General features: G+C 38.9%; 1 protein-coding gene across 1 annotated transcript in view; it reads left to right on the forward strand.

The window, feature by feature from the left end:
* The window catches only part of poc1a (POC1 centriolar protein A), a 54,028-nt gene that overhangs the window by 5,091 nt on the left and 32,028 nt on the right, over positions 1–16,909 (forward strand). The window contains exons 5-9 of the mRNA XM_022192294.2: positions 192–299; positions 1,250–1,365; positions 4,272–4,405; positions 9,123–9,191; positions 9,294–9,443. Of these exons, the coding sequence (XP_022047986.1) occupies positions 192–299; positions 1,250–1,365; positions 4,272–4,405; positions 9,123–9,191; positions 9,294–9,443 (577 nt within the window). The remainder of the gene's footprint in view (positions 1–191; positions 300–1,249; positions 1,366–4,271; positions 4,406–9,122; positions 9,192–9,293; positions 9,444–16,909) is intronic.

Genomic DNA, 16,909 nt, shown 5'->3' on the forward strand with positions numbered 1-16,909 from the left:
AGTGTAATACCATACATCATATATATTGAATGTAATTTCCAAAGCTGGTAGTTTTTCTTGTAATTTTGTTTGTTGTATTTCTGCTTTACTATTATAACTTTTAATTATTCAGCATCTTTTCCACAACATCTTGTCTATATTTAGTGTTTAGCATGTTTTTTTATTTACAATTGTCAATGCTTTACTTGCAGGTTTTCTCCAGACAATCGTTTGATTGTGTCATCCAGTGATGATAAGACTATAAAACTGTGGGACAAGAACAGCAGAGAGTGTATTCATTCTTTCTATGAGCATGCAGGGTAAGGACTTGAGACCAAAATGCATGAGGGGAAAATGCTGATAAGAAATGCCTCGATGTGTGTGGGAGGAACAATCAGTCATCATGTGTTTTTTGTCAGTGGTATTTTGGTAACATCAGAAAAGAGACTTATATGTTTACTGATATCACAGCAATGATGAAAAGTGAAAAATATGACCTATTTGATCCCATAATAATGCATTGTTCTGTTTAAAGTGTTGTGACGAAGTCACTCAGCAGTCACTCAGTCATTACATTACCATCAGCTACAGATGTTGATGTTTTTGATTCATATGTATACCGGGCTTTGCAAAAGTTCTGTTACACTCGGTTTCATGATCTTTAGAGACGTTTACATGTCGGAGTGAAAGGTTCCATTGAATAAACTGAAAGTTCGACCTTATAGGCAGGTGTCCTTAATACAAATTTTTTTCTCTGGTGAAGTTGTATCAAGATGGAAATCAAAAGAGTTGAGATATCTGCTCTCCTTTGTGCTGAACATCAGCCGGATGACCGTCCACAGAGTTGCGGAGAGGCTAAAGAATGGTGAAGATCTTTCAGGTCTTCACCATTCTTGAAAGATCACTGGAAGATCTTCACCATTCTTCAGCCTCTCCGCGACTCTGTGGACGGTCATCCGGCTGATGTTCAGCTGCTTGGCTCTGTCAGACTTGTTGTGACCAGCATGGAGGAGAGCAGATATCTCAACTCTTTTGACTTCCATCTTGATACAACTTCACCGGAGAAAAAAATTGTATTAAGGACACCTGCCTATAAGGTAGAACTTTCAGTTTATTTAATGGAATTTTTCACTCCGACATGTAAACGTCTCTAAAGATCATGAAACCGTGTAACAGAACTTTTGCAAAGCCCGGTATATAAATATGGTGCTTTCATTAGTTGGATTAAGCTTCTGGAATAATATTATGATGTTAATTTTTTTCTCCCAAGTTATGCAAACTATGTGGACTTTCATCCCAGTGGAACATGCATTGCTGCAGCCAGCACAGACAACTCTGTCAAGGTTTGGGACATCAGATCCCATAAGATGCTACAGCATTACCAAGGTAAAGACACCTCGAAAACCTGCATAAAGATAATAGTATAATTATGATCTTTTGATGGAGCAAAACCCACAATTTGCATCTAGTCTTCACGTAAATCTTTGGTTTAAAGCAGAACTGTTTTTAGTATTAACTATTGTGAGACATTCTAAGGGAGAGACTGGCCCTTTAAGGAATCTTAAATAGAAATCTACAGCAGTGCTCTGTAACAACAGAGATGGCAGCTGTATGACACATGTTCCATGCCTCCTGCAAAACCCAATTGTCTGCTTCAACAGCCAAACAATGAGACATCCAGACAATTTTGTCGTTGCATTGATGCACGTTTAGTGTTGTGAAATTGTGAACATAAGTAGTAGAAATATCACGTGAAGAAAAATGCTTTTTAAACTCAAAAGCCCATGCTTTATAAGTGTTATTTTTATCAGAATTGATTGCTTTATGGTTCTCCCTCTGTCATTTAAATTGGGGTCTGGTCTTGTTAGCCTGAAATAACCACCCCAAGATGGCTGTTAAGTGACACAACTTGCCTGTTAGCTCTTTGAATTGATCATTTTTACAACCGCATCAATCCTAAAGACACATGTCGGCATTTATAGAAGAACTTAATGTTTCTAGGTGTTTTGTTTTGCCACTCACCAACACACCTGCAGTGAATCCTCACTTTTAAATGCAAATTAGGTGGTTGACAAATAATTAAAATAGCACCAAGGTAAAATTAAGTGTTAACGCTTGTGATTAGATTGATAATCACATTTTCTTGCATATTCAGGAAACCAAATGGTGATGCCATTTTGTCAGTCTGCCACTCAGGCTGATTGTTCTAATCAGCTCTCCTAAATAGATTTCAGTCGTGAGATCTAATAATGGATAATCACATCTGTCTGAGGAGATTGGCCATGAAGATAACAGCTTCTCCTTCTCCTCTCCTCTTTCACTCACTGAGTAAAATTATGGTTAAAATGTGGTGTGGTTGCTGTTAGACACCCATGAGAATTATTAATAACTATAAACACTTCCAGGTAAATGCATATAATGTATGGCTTATGCTGCTTGATGAGAAAACCTTAACCTTAGTCCTTTAAGGGATCGTGAATGAATATGTGGCCAATACCACAGTGGCAGAATGGTGCTTAGCTGTCTGTTAGGCATCTCTTCTCATTAGTGGGCGCTTTGCTGGTTAACTGTGTTCTCTGTCCACGTTTGAACCTGAGCCACACTGAGGTTACCTCCTCCTGCTCTTTGCATGTTTGCAGCTCTTCAGCATCTTTTCACAGCCAGAGATATCAGTGTTTTGTTCTATGTTGTTGCATCTACAAGCCAGCAGAGGGACCTATCGCTTGTTGAATGTCTTCTGTCCTCATTTTGCCCAGAACTCATTCATCACATGGCAGAATAATTACAGTCTGGGGAAGTTGTGATTAGTTGCTGTAGACTACTATACCTGATATAAAAGCGTATGTTAAAATAAACCAGACTTTAGGTCATTTTCAGTTACTGGAGAGGTGTGATGTATAGCAGTACACTACTGTGGCAGCCGTGCTGGTCAGCATCTGCTCACTTGGTCACTTGAAAAAACTGACCGGATCATCTGGCGTCTTGTAAAGAAAGGAAAAGGAAAGCAAGACTGCCCCTAAAAAGCAGGAAATCACACAGGAGTAATTATGACCAGTTATATATTTTCATTATATTTTTATGTGATACACACATATACCTAGAGTTTATTGAAAGATAACTAAGCAGAAACTAATTTTAAGTCACTTTTAAGCAAAAATATCAAACCAGTGATGGTTCCAAGTTCTCAAATGTGAAATCTTTGTTATTTTTGAATTTATATTACTGTAAAATTAATACTTCTGGGTTTTCAAATGTTGATTTGGCAAAACAACACATGTGATGATGTTGCCTTTACATGTGATCGTAAACAACCAGGCCACATCTTGATTCAGGCTGGCACAATGTTCAGGCTGTCAGGGTCCCAAAGATGGGATCTAACAAGAATCAATCATCCGTTCACTTGCCACCCTCCTTGCAGTGAGAGCCATGCATTATTTACTGAGCATCAGTTAACATCGACCCCATCTGTCTTAACTGCAGTGAAAACCGTACTCTACATATACTGCTTCAAAAACTCTGTGATAACAAAACGACAAAAGAATCAGCTTGCTTTTAAAAGTAGAAATACAGTAAATGAATGAAACTAGTTTTAACCCGATTTGTGTTTTTAATTTAACAACTTGCCTCAGCTGAAGCCATTTTTCTTTGTTCCTGTAAGTCTAAGGCTACAGTATGTGTAGAGCCTGATTTGCTCAGCTCGTTTTGTTTTTTTTTGTTTTTTTTGCAATTTACACAGTGTGAAATGGAAACTTCAAGCCTCAGCTGCAAACTAAAAATGGACTTTTCAGTGAAGTAGAAGACTTATTGTGTCCCACACATTTCCACATCTGTAATCTGGATTATTAAATGAGTGACAATAATGTGGAAAATGCATATCAAATTAAAAAGAAATCATCTTGAAAGTGAATATGTTTATGTTTAAAATTATATCTGTAAACTGTTGGAAGCTGGAGAACCCTAATTCCAGGATTTTGTGACTGGTATTTTTCATTGTGTTGTCTGTTTTAGATCACACAATTGTTAGAATAGGTGGTTGGATTATAATAATGTGGATCACAATTATTTTTAATTATCCCCTCATATTTTATCAGCAGAGAAGGTGCAAATTTAATACTGCAATAAGTATTGGTGTCTAATAAGCAACGTGATTTCTGATCATTTGTAGAAGGGCATTTTTCAAGTTGAATTACTGCAACAAAAAGTTTGTTCAAGCCCTGATTTTAAGTTTATCTCCCTCTCTGTCTTTGTTTGTGTATGTGTTTGTGCATGTGTGTATATGTCTTTTCTTCCAGTCCACAGTGGTGTGGTGAACAGTTTGTCTTTTCACCCAGCTGGCAATTTCCTAATCACTGCATCCAGCGATTCCACAATGAAAATACTGGACCTTGTAGAGGGCAAACTGCTGTACACACTGCATGGACACCAGGTAGACACACACACACACACACACACACACACACACACACACAATCCTACATGCACACACTGATATGCGCGTGACACATAAATGCTGTTTACTTATCCTAAAGTCTACCCTAGCAGTTCACTTTACCCGGTTGTGATCATGATAGGTCAAATCTGTTGTCTGCACTGCTTTTACAGTGTGTGTGTGTGTTTGTGTGTGTGTGTGTGTGGAGTTCAGTGTGGACAGTTATGTGTGAGAGTGTTTGACATCTCCTCTGTCCATGTTTGATTCTCTGAAGTGTGTCCGTGTGTGAGTGTGTGCGTATGATGCCTTTTTTGTATGTGGTGTATTTTAGTACTCGCCTGGCGAGCGGGCAGCCCACTCATGATGACTCATCTCAGGGTTGTTGGAAGGAAACAGGACTATGTTTCTGCCTCCATTCCTCTGGATCATCTCCTCCCTTTCTTCTCTTCCTTCTCCTCTCAGTTTTCTTCCCATTGTATTTTTCTCAGACCTCAGCACACCTCTCTCTCAGAAGCATCCACATCATGCTCCTGTTCTTCCCATGTTTTGCTCTTTCCACCTCTCTTTCCCCTACATCTGATGCACTCACAATTTGGCTGGCTGGACTAGCTGGCTGGACGGCTCACTGACTGTATCTGTTTGTTTGAACAGCTGATGGACTGGCTTGCTGGCTAGTCGTGGAAAACAGTGGCTTGCCAGTACCACATGTGGTCCATCTGTTTATCTATCCCTCTGCACACTTCGCCTGCCTTTCATTCTGTCTTTTTTTTGTCTGTGTCACCTGTGTTTCTCTCCAGCCGCTTGCCAAGACTCTTCTCTTTGTCAAGATAAAAAAAAAAGCATTTTTTCCCCTTCTCTCTTTACGCCTCCAAATTTGTCATCTCCTATACTTTGTCTCATTTTCTGTTGTTGTTCTTTTTGGCTCAGTGGTGACTCCGCCAATCTGTTGGTGCTGGGAGCACTCAGAGTGCTAATTGTCTCTCCAGTCGCATAACTAGAGATGGGAGAGACCCCCATCTGCTCAGTGTGGGTGTGCAGGTTGATGTGTTTATGGGATGTGTAAGTGTGGACCTGTGTGCGTGTACTTTCTATGAAAACATGTCAGTGTTTTGCTGTTGGATCTGACAAACGTGTTGTTTACCCTGCCTCAGGAGGACCTTACCTGGCAGGGTTGATTTGTGCTAATTCAGGTTAATTTGTCTCCGTGCTCCACTGTCTGACAGCTGACATTCACTGGGTGGTCCGACACTTTTTAAGAAGCAATTTCTCACCGACATACATAAGAAAATTTTATGTTTTAAAGACCCCAAAACCAAAAAGAAATACTAGCCATCTCCTGTAGCTTCATTGCCTCCTGCTTTAAACTGGATGGGGCATGATGTCAGGTGAAGATTGATTTTAGAGGTTAAATAAGAGGCATAAAAAAGACTAAAAAAAACTTCCAGTCTGCTGCATACACAGTATAGTTAAGTACTCTGTGGAGTTTCTGACCATGAGAAGTGCTGCGTGGCAATGTCTGTAGAGTATATCCCAGCTTTGTTTATAGCTCATGCACTACAAACACACAAGGCTTGAACCAATTGACAATCAGACTAACTATTGATAATTGCAGACATAAACCAATTGTCTTATCGATCAGCAGTCACGGTTAATCAGCACAGGTGACTCTGCTCCTTAATTTAAATCCAGCTATTTGTACTTATTTTTCCATCAGTCGATCCTGACAAGTGGCTCCATGGGGTCCATGAGCTATTAGGCCGGGCGATATAGCTGTAAAGTCTGTCACAGTTAAATGGTTTATTTCAGCAAATATCAATAAATATTGAAAATCTTACCCAGGCCTACATGATACTGGCTTTTTTCTCCCAATATGCTGTCTTTGCCTCAGCTTGAAACTCTGGCTAAAGCCTAAAATTCAAAAGCCTTTAATTATTGACATTTATCTTAGATTCATTTTTCAATTATTTGCTTCATTTGTCACCAACTTTGTCTGAATATGTATGCAGGACATCAAATTGTTTGTGAGCTAGTGAGAGTCTGTGTTCATGAGAACTAAATTGTTGCTGCAAACAAATTTATAATTTTTTAATAGTTGGAAGTTTGATAAAATAAAGCTAAATACAGATTCATGACATTCTGTCTTTTAATAGTAACCAATATTGACAATAGGACAACATAAAAACAGTGTCTGACCCTAAAATGCACATGTACCGTTTGTGTCTGTCTATGGACCGGGACCAAAACTGAATGTAAACATTGTATGTTTAAAATTTGTTTTAAAATTCTCTTTGCAGGTTTTTCTTGAGTAAGAAAATGCATTTAGTGTGTTTTTAGGCTTTAAAGTCACACACAATGTGAAAAAATCTCTACATGGACTCCCTATAAAGGCAGGCACATTTCCTGAAAGTTTTTCCAGGGTTCTGCATTTATAATATATTTGTGCATAAGGGCCTGCCAACGTTTGGCACATGGATGTCACATTTTTTCAATTTATGATGGACCTAACAAAAAACATTGTGCATATACAAAGATACATTTTTGAATGTGTTTGGTGCTCAGTAAATTTTCCATGTTTGTTTATACGGAAAACGTCTTTCTGACGTTTATCAAAGATATCAGACATTTTTCTGAGCCAGCGTGCACAGCTGATATTAGTAATACTCCGATCCACATACAGACCTTTTCCTGTTACTGTTTTAAACTCTAGTTAAAGGACGAAGTAAAATCTTTCTGTGGGCTTATTATGATGCCCAGATTTTACTGTAAACATCCTAAAATCTGTGATCCTTGTGCTTCTGGTTGAAAATAGTGTAATGCATGTTTACAGGATGCGACAAGGACAGAGTTTTGATTAAAAACTAAACAAAATGCATATTTAGGTATCTTTAGACCAGATGTGTCAACTTTTCCCACTCTTTCCCCAATACCAGTTCCGACATATAAAGCATCAAGCAGTGTGATGGTTTGTGCTCTTGTGCAAATTATTTGTATACAAGCATTACACAGCTTTAAAGCTGCATTAACTATACAAAACAATATTTCATGTGAATCAGTGATACATAAAAATAATGTGTTTATAACTGTGCTTAGAGGGAGATTTTAGAGAAATAAGAGTTTACAAAATAATAACAGTAAAAGTATGCAATAATTTTTATTAGCTGTTCCTTTATGGCGAGCGCCATATGAGACCTGTCTGGTTTAGGCAACCTCTGTTCATTTAACAGTGCATAAAATGGGCCAGTTAGGTTCATTGCTCTGTCAAAGTGTTTGTTGTGTGTGTGAGTGTGTGTGTGTGTGTGTGTGTGTCTGGCCATGGCAAGTGCCAGCCTGGCAGCAGGCATTAGTCAGAGCAGAGACAGAACATGCTGTCTGTCAGGCCGTCGCGTTACCATAGTGACACTGTCTGCTTCTCTCAGGTGCTTCTGGGAAACCATTCCTCACCCAAACCAGCCTGTCTGGGTGCCAGCCACAGGACACAGCTCCTTTTTTCTTCTCAGCAGTCTCCCTTTTCCTTTCTTTTCCAGTCTTTTGTTGGTTCTTTCCTCCATCCTCTCTTTGAACGCAGTCAGGGGGCCCGGGCTGTAATCGTTGACCCCATTCTACATCACGAGATGGAAAAAAAAGACTAAACATAAAAGACAGCGTGATTTTAGGGTTTTATTACCTGGATCCTGTCAACATTCCAGGTTCAGGCACGCACACATTAACGTACACGAAGGGTGCCAAAATCCTGACATCCCCAGGTGAGCCTACTTGGCTCTGACCATGTGTGACCTCACCCCTCCAGAGTCTCTGCTTTTTGTTATTGATTGCTCTGCTGCAGCCCCACACACCCACTCCCTCCTCCACACACACCCACACACCCACACACACACACACACGCTTTCAGGAGCTTCTGTTCTCAGCCTAATTTTGTTTGCTGAATTTGTTTAAAGATGTGTTATGAGCTTCTGAGACAAAAAACACTTAACTGTCTCCAGCTCTTGTCTTGTCTGTTACATATAACTTAATCAAGCACGAATCTATTCCCATATGTATATATATATTATCGTGATCTGCGTTGTGTTAAATTGTGTTGTGTTTACGCCCCCATGTTTACATTAACACCTACACTTTAACTGCAGCTACGTTGCTCGGCTAAAGAGAAACATTTAAATATTTATACTATTCAAAGTTACTATGCTTCATACATAATGAATATGCTGAATGCAAGATGTAAACAGTGTCATTTTCACAGGGTTTGTTTTGTCACTACAATTATTTCTGTTAGCTGATAAAACGTTCATCACCACTTTAAAGGTTGCAGAAGGTTACCAAATACATGAGTTTATTATCAAATAAAAACAAATATAAGAAGCAACGCTTTCACTTCAGGACCTGGATTGAGCTCATGTTTCTGATTTCAGCTCCAAAAACACTGACCTTATCAAGCCAAATTAGATGGTGATTAGTTAATCTTTCATTGCACTGATCAGTGATTTGACAAATAATTGTAAGCTTCATAGTGAGATTTAGCACAGATTTACCACGCTAATTACTTTATGTTTTTGACAGATTTTTTTGGAACACAATATTTCTTGATGACAAGAACGTTTAGAAATTTTGCCCTTGTTGGAATGACAAGAAATTTAGAAATGAAGTCAAATTAGGATATGATTTTATTGCATTATCGCCTTCATTCTTCGTGTCTCTGTTTTTCTGTTCCTCACTCCAGGGTCCAGTCACCTGTGTGGCCTTCTCTAGGACAGGTGAATACTTTTCCTCTGGAGGCTCTGACGAACAGGTGATGGTTGATTCTTTTAACTGATCCTAAACACTGAGCATGATGCAACCAGACTGTGACTTTGATGTATTATTTTGAAATACATTTCTAATTGCTTTACAGGTAATGGTGTGGAAGAGCAACTTTGACAGTGCTGAAGGCAGCGGCGGTGTCAGACTGCAACATAAAACATCCTCCAGCCTGCAGACGCCACCAGCCAGCTCCACAGCTCGCTTCCCCCTTAACTCACATCCATCTGTGCTTCATAGCCAGGTGAGTCCAGAAAGACATGGCAAGATTTTCTTTAATTTAGTTTTCCTGTGGTTTTAATTAGATAAAAATCTTTGGAAAGCCTGGAGTCAAACCAGGGACTATTTGGCGAACATTTTAACCACTTGGCCATTTGGTTGTCCCAAATGACAGCAATTCTGCTTTGATGGCCTATTTAGATTCAGCATTATGTGTTTCCTGGACGGCACGGGTGTAGGCGTGAATGTGAGCCAGTGGTTGTCTGTCTTTCTGTGTTGGCCCTGTAACGGTGATCCCTCCAGGCAGTACTCAGCCTCTCGGCCAGTGTCAGCTGGCAGAGGTTTGGGTAAATCTAATACTTTGGTATTATGTGCATCCCCTTTGCTCCTTCACACAAACAAATGTTTATCCCAGCTAGAGTTATACACCAGTTGCATACCACGCATCTTTTCCCACACGCAGCCTTTACATGCACACATTACTAATATCCTGTCAAATGATTCTGTTCATGTGTGAGATTTTTGACCATCTCTATTTAGATAGTTTTTCAGTGAAAAATGGGTTTTGTCTGATTTAGACTTCAGTAGGACAGAAGAATGAAAAGATTTTTTGAATTTATTTACTTTTCATATTTAGCGCTTTCGTGAATAATTTGACAGTACATGCATACACACACACATAGGATAGCTGCAGATGTGTCTCTTATCCACAAGGCCACCAGGATGCCGCATGTCTCAGACAGATTCCGCTGCTTTAAAATATGTTTGGTTAAACTTTGTGATTTCAAGCACGAGCATTTTGATGAATGTAGCAGTTCTAAGACCTGCTGCTTTCAAAGACTTCAGTATATATCATTTCAGAAAAAAGGTCATGAACATCACATCGATGATTTACATATTTTTTACAGCTTTGCTACTAGTGCAGTTAAATGTAGTATTTGTCATACGAGCAACTCAAGCAAAACTCTTAGGAAAACTCTAAAGTGTTGAGAAAAGGTCGTCTTATAGTTGGTTTGCTATCTATATACACACATACTCAGATACACATAGATATGTTTAATGCATTTACTGTAAGTGCTCACTTTAGCACAGACAGACTAACTGAAACAAGTGTGCACACCTATTTGCATGCATGTGTGCTGACCAACTGAAAACTCAAGCGAGACATGCACGTGCACAGTTGCCCCTCAGCTTATTTCCTCCATGCATATCCTTCCTTTGAAGTCTGCACTGTGGCCCAAAGCTACATCCATATCTCATATGCAGGGCAGGAACTGCCTGCTTTTTCACACGTCTGCATTTTGATATGGAGGTTTGGTATGGGAGTTTGTTTTCTCCTTTTCCATTTCTGGCCACTTAAAAAAGAGGAACAAATACAGAGAAAATTTATTATACTACTGGTTACTTTTAAAAATATAGATAATGACAAGTTATGAAAATTCAAACCAAGCAAGCCGTGATGAAGTGTGACTGTGTTTAAGTGTTCTCTTTGTATTACTAGCATAGTAATACAAAGTGTTCTCTTTGTATTACTAGCATAGTAGTTAGGTATTAGAGATGTCCTTACCACGTCTTACTGTGATTTTTGTGTCTTTTGATGTGCTGAAATAAGGCACCAGAAAAACTAAAAGTAAAGATTCGCAGTGCATGTTATGCTAAGATGTGTGAGGTTCTTTCTCATTTGGTATTTCCACAACAACTTGTAGGTTATGCTTAATGTTTTCTTGTCTGAGGATGTGTCTTTGTTTGGAGTTTGTAACTGAACAATGCACCAAAACACATTTCTAATGTCATTACAGTAACTGAGATTTTGTCCTGCTTCATACCGTTTTGACTTAACGTGACAACAAGAGTCTTTGGATAATATCCTGAGATTAAATTGATGCCAAAGTCAGCTATATTATTAAAAAGTCTTTTGATGGAAATCAAGCCTTACTGGCTCTCAAGTCCATTTTGTGGCACCATCGTCTCCAATTTCATGAGCGTAATTCAATAGAACATCATTCTGTTTTTCAGTAGGAGTCTCTACTTGCTCTGCCACACCCTGTCTGACTGACGTGTACGTCGATAAGTGGAAAAGTATAGTTAATAAACTGTTAAACAGACACTTTCTGTGGCTCGACTGTAAAACTTAAATAATGATTGTGATTATACCGTTTTAAAATGTGGGTAGAAAGCATTCTTTTTTGTATGACTTGCACTTGAACACATCATGAAACCCAGTGTTCAGTCATAAGTGTGGGTTTACTTCAAGTGTTTTCTGAGGAGTGTAATTACAGGAATTAGCTGCTATAGCAAGCTAACAGTTTAGATTGATAACTTATCAACAAGCTAAAGCAGTGGGAGCAGATAAATCAGAGATGGGAGCTTTTTTTTATGCCCTGTCAGTGCTGAAAATGATTATAGATGTTGATGTGTGAGCTGTATTCGACAGTTAAAGACTCTTTATAGCTCTGTATGACAACCTGTTAGAGGTGTACACACACACATATATATATATACACACACTGAAAACAAAAAATCCCCACCAAAGTCATGTTTATGACATTCAAGTCTGATGGGCTTGTTGCTTTTACATTTTGCCTGCTTGATCACAGCAGAAGAGAGGAAGTTTGGTTTTGTGAGCAACCACCAGCACGTCATTGGAGCCCAGTATACGAACTGACAATGGTAATTTTGTTTTACAATTAATTTGTTGACATTTCAGTTAAATGTTTAAAAATATCAGAAAGTACTTCATTTATAATAGGAGGAAATGCAGCACATCCTTACACTGAAGAAACAGGAATGAGAAATTCATGATAGTATTTAATTGATAACAGCCCAAATAGTTATGAAATACCACTAATTATAAATAGTAATTGCTAACCAAATGTTCCAGCATTTATATAGTTTTTTAATGATATGTTCAACTGTGCAGCCTGGTAATTTAATTCAGGAGCACTTTATCGCTAATCAGAAAAGATTAATTGTCCGAAGGGAAGTCTGGGATACAATCTTCCCTGTGGTTCCTGGTAACTGATTGTAACAGATGAGATTTTCAACTTTTACAGGACATGGCCAGTAATAGGCGAAGCAAAACAGAAGGCAAATAAATGTGGATAAACATCAATAATTTCACAGAGGAAATAAAAGCTACACAGCTTGACTGGAAAACATGACATTTTAACATTTTTTTTCTCTGTAAATGTAATGCAGTTGCCTGTAGATCCATGGCTACAGTGTGAACAGGAACCGCTAGAAGCTAATTCAGCATATTTTTAATGGCACCAATTTGACAAAATGTAAAAAAGAAGAAACATCTGTTTCAATACTTATCAGTATCTGACATTACAACAACCAGTTTATGAGCTTATGTGGTGGAAGATTTCATTTCTTTCTGTTGCTCTATTGGTTGCAAAATCTTTTTTTTTTTTTTGCATTTTTCCATCAGATTTCCATGCTAAAGCTCAATGTTACACAGGGTTAAGAACATGAAAATTAAAAAGGAAGGAAAGCCTCAGAGAGTATGTGTAAAATACAACAACAAAGCTTCAGATAGGACGGAAATTATATGAGGACCTGGGAGTTCCCTGACAAAGGTCATATTGGGTATCAGTTTACTTTATATTACAATCATCCGATCTATAAAAATGAATCTTGCACATCTGTGGCTTCTGTGTCACTTAGGCTAAGAACAGAATGAGTCAAAAATGTGGAAGTTACTGACAGGATTGAACTAAAAGAAAGAGTTTGACCAAAAGATAAACGAGAAACGATCAGATAGATAGAGCAGTGCCGCCATTAGAGATGTTTAAATATTAAAAGACCTGGAGGTGTCACGCACACACACATAAAGGAGACAGGGTGACACAGGCGGACTGGGGAACCTCAGGGAATGGTTTGGATTTCAACCCCTTTGACGCTTACTGTCTTACTTACATCAACAAGGGCACAGTCAAGGTCTTCTCTCTTTCACACACACACACACACACACACACACACACACACACACACACACACACACACACACACACACACACACACACACAAACACACACACACACACAACCTCCCAGTCTCTCCTTTCTCTTATCGATTGTTCTACTACAGTCTAGGCCCACCCACAGTGCTCCTTCCTCGCCTCTATATTTTACAATCCAGAAGACAAAAGCATCTTGAAGTCCTCAGCAGGTCATCCCTTTGTCACTTCCCCCCAAATTACGCCCTCGTAATTTTTGCAATAATGTTGTTGATTAATTGCTAAGATTAAAAGGCCGTCATGAACAGCATATGTGTGTTTCTTTCAATGCTAATTTTCATTTAGTGCTTACATTTCCTCAGTGCTTGTTTTTACCTCATGCTGAGTTCAGACCAAACAATTTTGGTACAAAAATAGCCTGACCCCAAAGACCAAACCAGTTATTAACAAAACCACTCGTGAAAATCGGCCTTTGCCCAAATATGTGTTTTGGTCGGTGTTACTTATCTTGAACATAAGTTTGTTGTTCCTCTGTGTGCAGAATAGTGAATGTTCAAAGTTTGACACCAGGAGGCTGTTTTCAAATCTATCCGTTGATGGTGAAAAGCTGCTCTCTTCACTTTAAGTCGGAGTTTAAGGTGTGAACTTGCAAGCAGGATTTGTAACATCACAACTGGTTTGGCAGCCAGTGCTGATCGAAAAGGCCATCAACACTAGTGGGATGTGAAAACTTGATGCCTGCTGGGCACAGACAATGAGAATGCACTTGGAGTGATGCAGGAGACATCTTACATCCAGCAGTTCAACTTGTGTATCTTAAAGAAAGATGATATTTATCAGAAAACCGCATAAGTTTTGATGGTGAAGAGTATTTAAGCAACGTCAGCAACGTGAAGGTGATTATTTTCCTTCAATTTACAGTGTGAATACATAACTTTCACTGTCCTTTAAACACCGGCTTTCTACATTTGTGGAGCCTTCAAGGCTTCTTTTCCTTATTCTCTGTCTGACTGTCTTTTTCTGTCTGTGCTGTGAGCTTGTAAATGGCTTTTAAGAGTTCTTCCACTTGACAGCCGTTATTACAGATGTGCCTAAAAGGGTGATTAGTGAATGGGCAGCTGGACCATGTGGAGAGAGATGATTAGCACGATGTATGAAACATATTCTCTTCTTCTGAGAACTCCTGTTCTTGTACACCCCCACTGAACCCTTTCACTGGGAAATATTGTTTTTCAAATACAGCTGTCTGAAGCTTCAGCATTAATGGAAAAGCAATCTGCTTGATTAAGTAATGACTGCAGCTCGACTCTGGGGTTTGAGTTGGCTCTCTGTCTGCTAAAAAAAGATGCGCACTCAGAAGACACATGTTCAAATGATCGCGAATGTATTTTTACTCGATTTGATGTATTCGGTTTTTACTCTAGCCCTGGCGACCTGTCCAGGGTGTCCCCTGCCTTCGCCCGAGTCAGTTAGGATAGGCTCCAGCACCCCCTATGACCCTAGTGAGGATAAAGCGGTGTATAGAGAATGGATGGATGGATGGATTTTCACTCTATCAACCAAACAAATGCAGTCTGTGTTTTGACAGCTGCAGAATTTAAATCTAAAAAATGTCAGACCCATCCAGAGGGTTTCGGTTGTTGTCTGGTCATTTTTACGGACTCATGCAGCTTTTAGGCATGAAGTTTCATACTATTTTATTGTCCTTTCAGTCTTTTTAGTACTGTATAGTGACAAGAACATATGTGGAAAAATCTAAAATTAAGATAAATTCTGGTCTGTGGTCTTATAACTGCCCTTTTGGGAAATGTGGGCATACACAGCAAGTAGCTGTGGTTATTTAAAATTATTCAAATAAACGTAAATTTTGGTAAATTATTTTCTGCACATAGCGTGAAATTATGTATTCCAATAAAGTATTAGTAAGAAGAACAAGTGTGACAACAGTCACATGGATAAATTAGCCATAATTGTGAAATTAAGGCATAAGTCAGGTTTTCTTTTAACTCAGTTACAGAAATTATGTCACTATCAGACATGTTGAGACTGTCTTCTTGCAAAGTACAATGTGGAAGTTAATCACATCTTGTTTCAAGCATTTGGCACACATCTCCAGGAATTTCCTGTAGTTAGTAAAGCTCCACTGACCACAAGTGTCCTGTTTTAAGAAAATGAAAACTTGCAGAATCCACAACTAAGTGGGTATTTAAGGTAGATGGTTTTTACAATGCCTGCCATGACAGTGGCTGCAGAGATAAACACAATGAAAATGATTTTTTTAGTCTTCCTTTAGTATGAAAAGTAAATATAAGAGTACAGCAGTATGCGCTTTGTTTAGTTTTGTTTTTTTATAACCTGTATATGAGCACAACATTTCACAATCACATAATCTTAACAGGGCTGCACAGTGTTGTAGTGGTTAGCACTTTCGCCTTGCAGCAAGAAGATCCCCGGTTCAAATCCCGGGGTGGGTCTGGGATCTTTCTGCATGGAGTTTGCATGTTCTCCCTGTGCATGTCTGGGTTTTCTCCGGGCACTCCGGCTTCCTCCCACAGTCCAAAAATATGCTGAGGTTAATTGGTTACTCTAAATTGCCTGTAGGTGTGAATGCGAGTGTGATTGTTTGTCTGTAATGTAGACTGGCGACCTGTCCGGGGTGTCCCCTGCCTTTGCCCGAGTCAGCTGGGATAGGCTCCAGCACCCCCCGTGACCCTAATGAGGATAAAGCGGTGTATAGAGAATGGATGGTTCATTAAATTTTTGCAGTGTTTCTAGTTGTACTGATTAGATTGCCTAAAATTCTATATATTTCATCTGATGTACAAAACAGAAACACCTCTAAAACCAGATTTTTTACAATAATTTTTTTTCAAATTTAATTGAAACATGAAGTCATTAAAAACAATAAAGACACACTTACTCTTTATATGCTCCTTTTTGTTTGATTTCACACAGTTAGTGCTAATCCCAGCTAAATAGTTTGACTGCAACAATCTTTCTCTCTCTTTCTCACGTGCGCGCGTGCGCACACACACACACACACACACACACACACACACACACACACACACACACACACACACACACACACACACACACACACACACACACACTAACATCATTAAGTTCATTCCTGGCACTGACATTTCTTTCATCTCTGTTTATAGATTGTCATCTGTCAGTTGTTACAGTTAAAGTAATGCAGGGAGCAGCACCTGGAAGTGAAAGCTTCCTAGATTTTTCTTTTCATGTATAATTTAGCCATTCATAATTTATTATTAATACAAGCCCTTTTATCTCTCATATACTGCTGCAAGTCTCACCCACGTGCCGCCTGAGAGGAAGCAGAGAAGAGAAAAATGTCACCTGCTCACCTAAATGTGATCGTTTCCTTCGTACTCGGAAAAAAAATTTCAAAGACTTCATGACTTTAAATGCTGAAATAAAAACAGAGAGAGACACTCTAATATAGCAAAAGTGGATCTAATGTGCTTTCATACATTGATTTATTTTCAGAGAGGCAGAAAAGA

Source organism: Acanthochromis polyacanthus, chromosome 5 (assembly GCF_021347895.1).
Source record: "Acanthochromis polyacanthus isolate Apoly-LR-REF ecotype Palm Island chromosome 5, KAUST_Apoly_ChrSc, whole genome shotgun sequence".
NCBI classification, from domain to species: domain Eukaryota; kingdom Metazoa; phylum Chordata; class Actinopteri; family Pomacentridae; genus Acanthochromis; species Acanthochromis polyacanthus.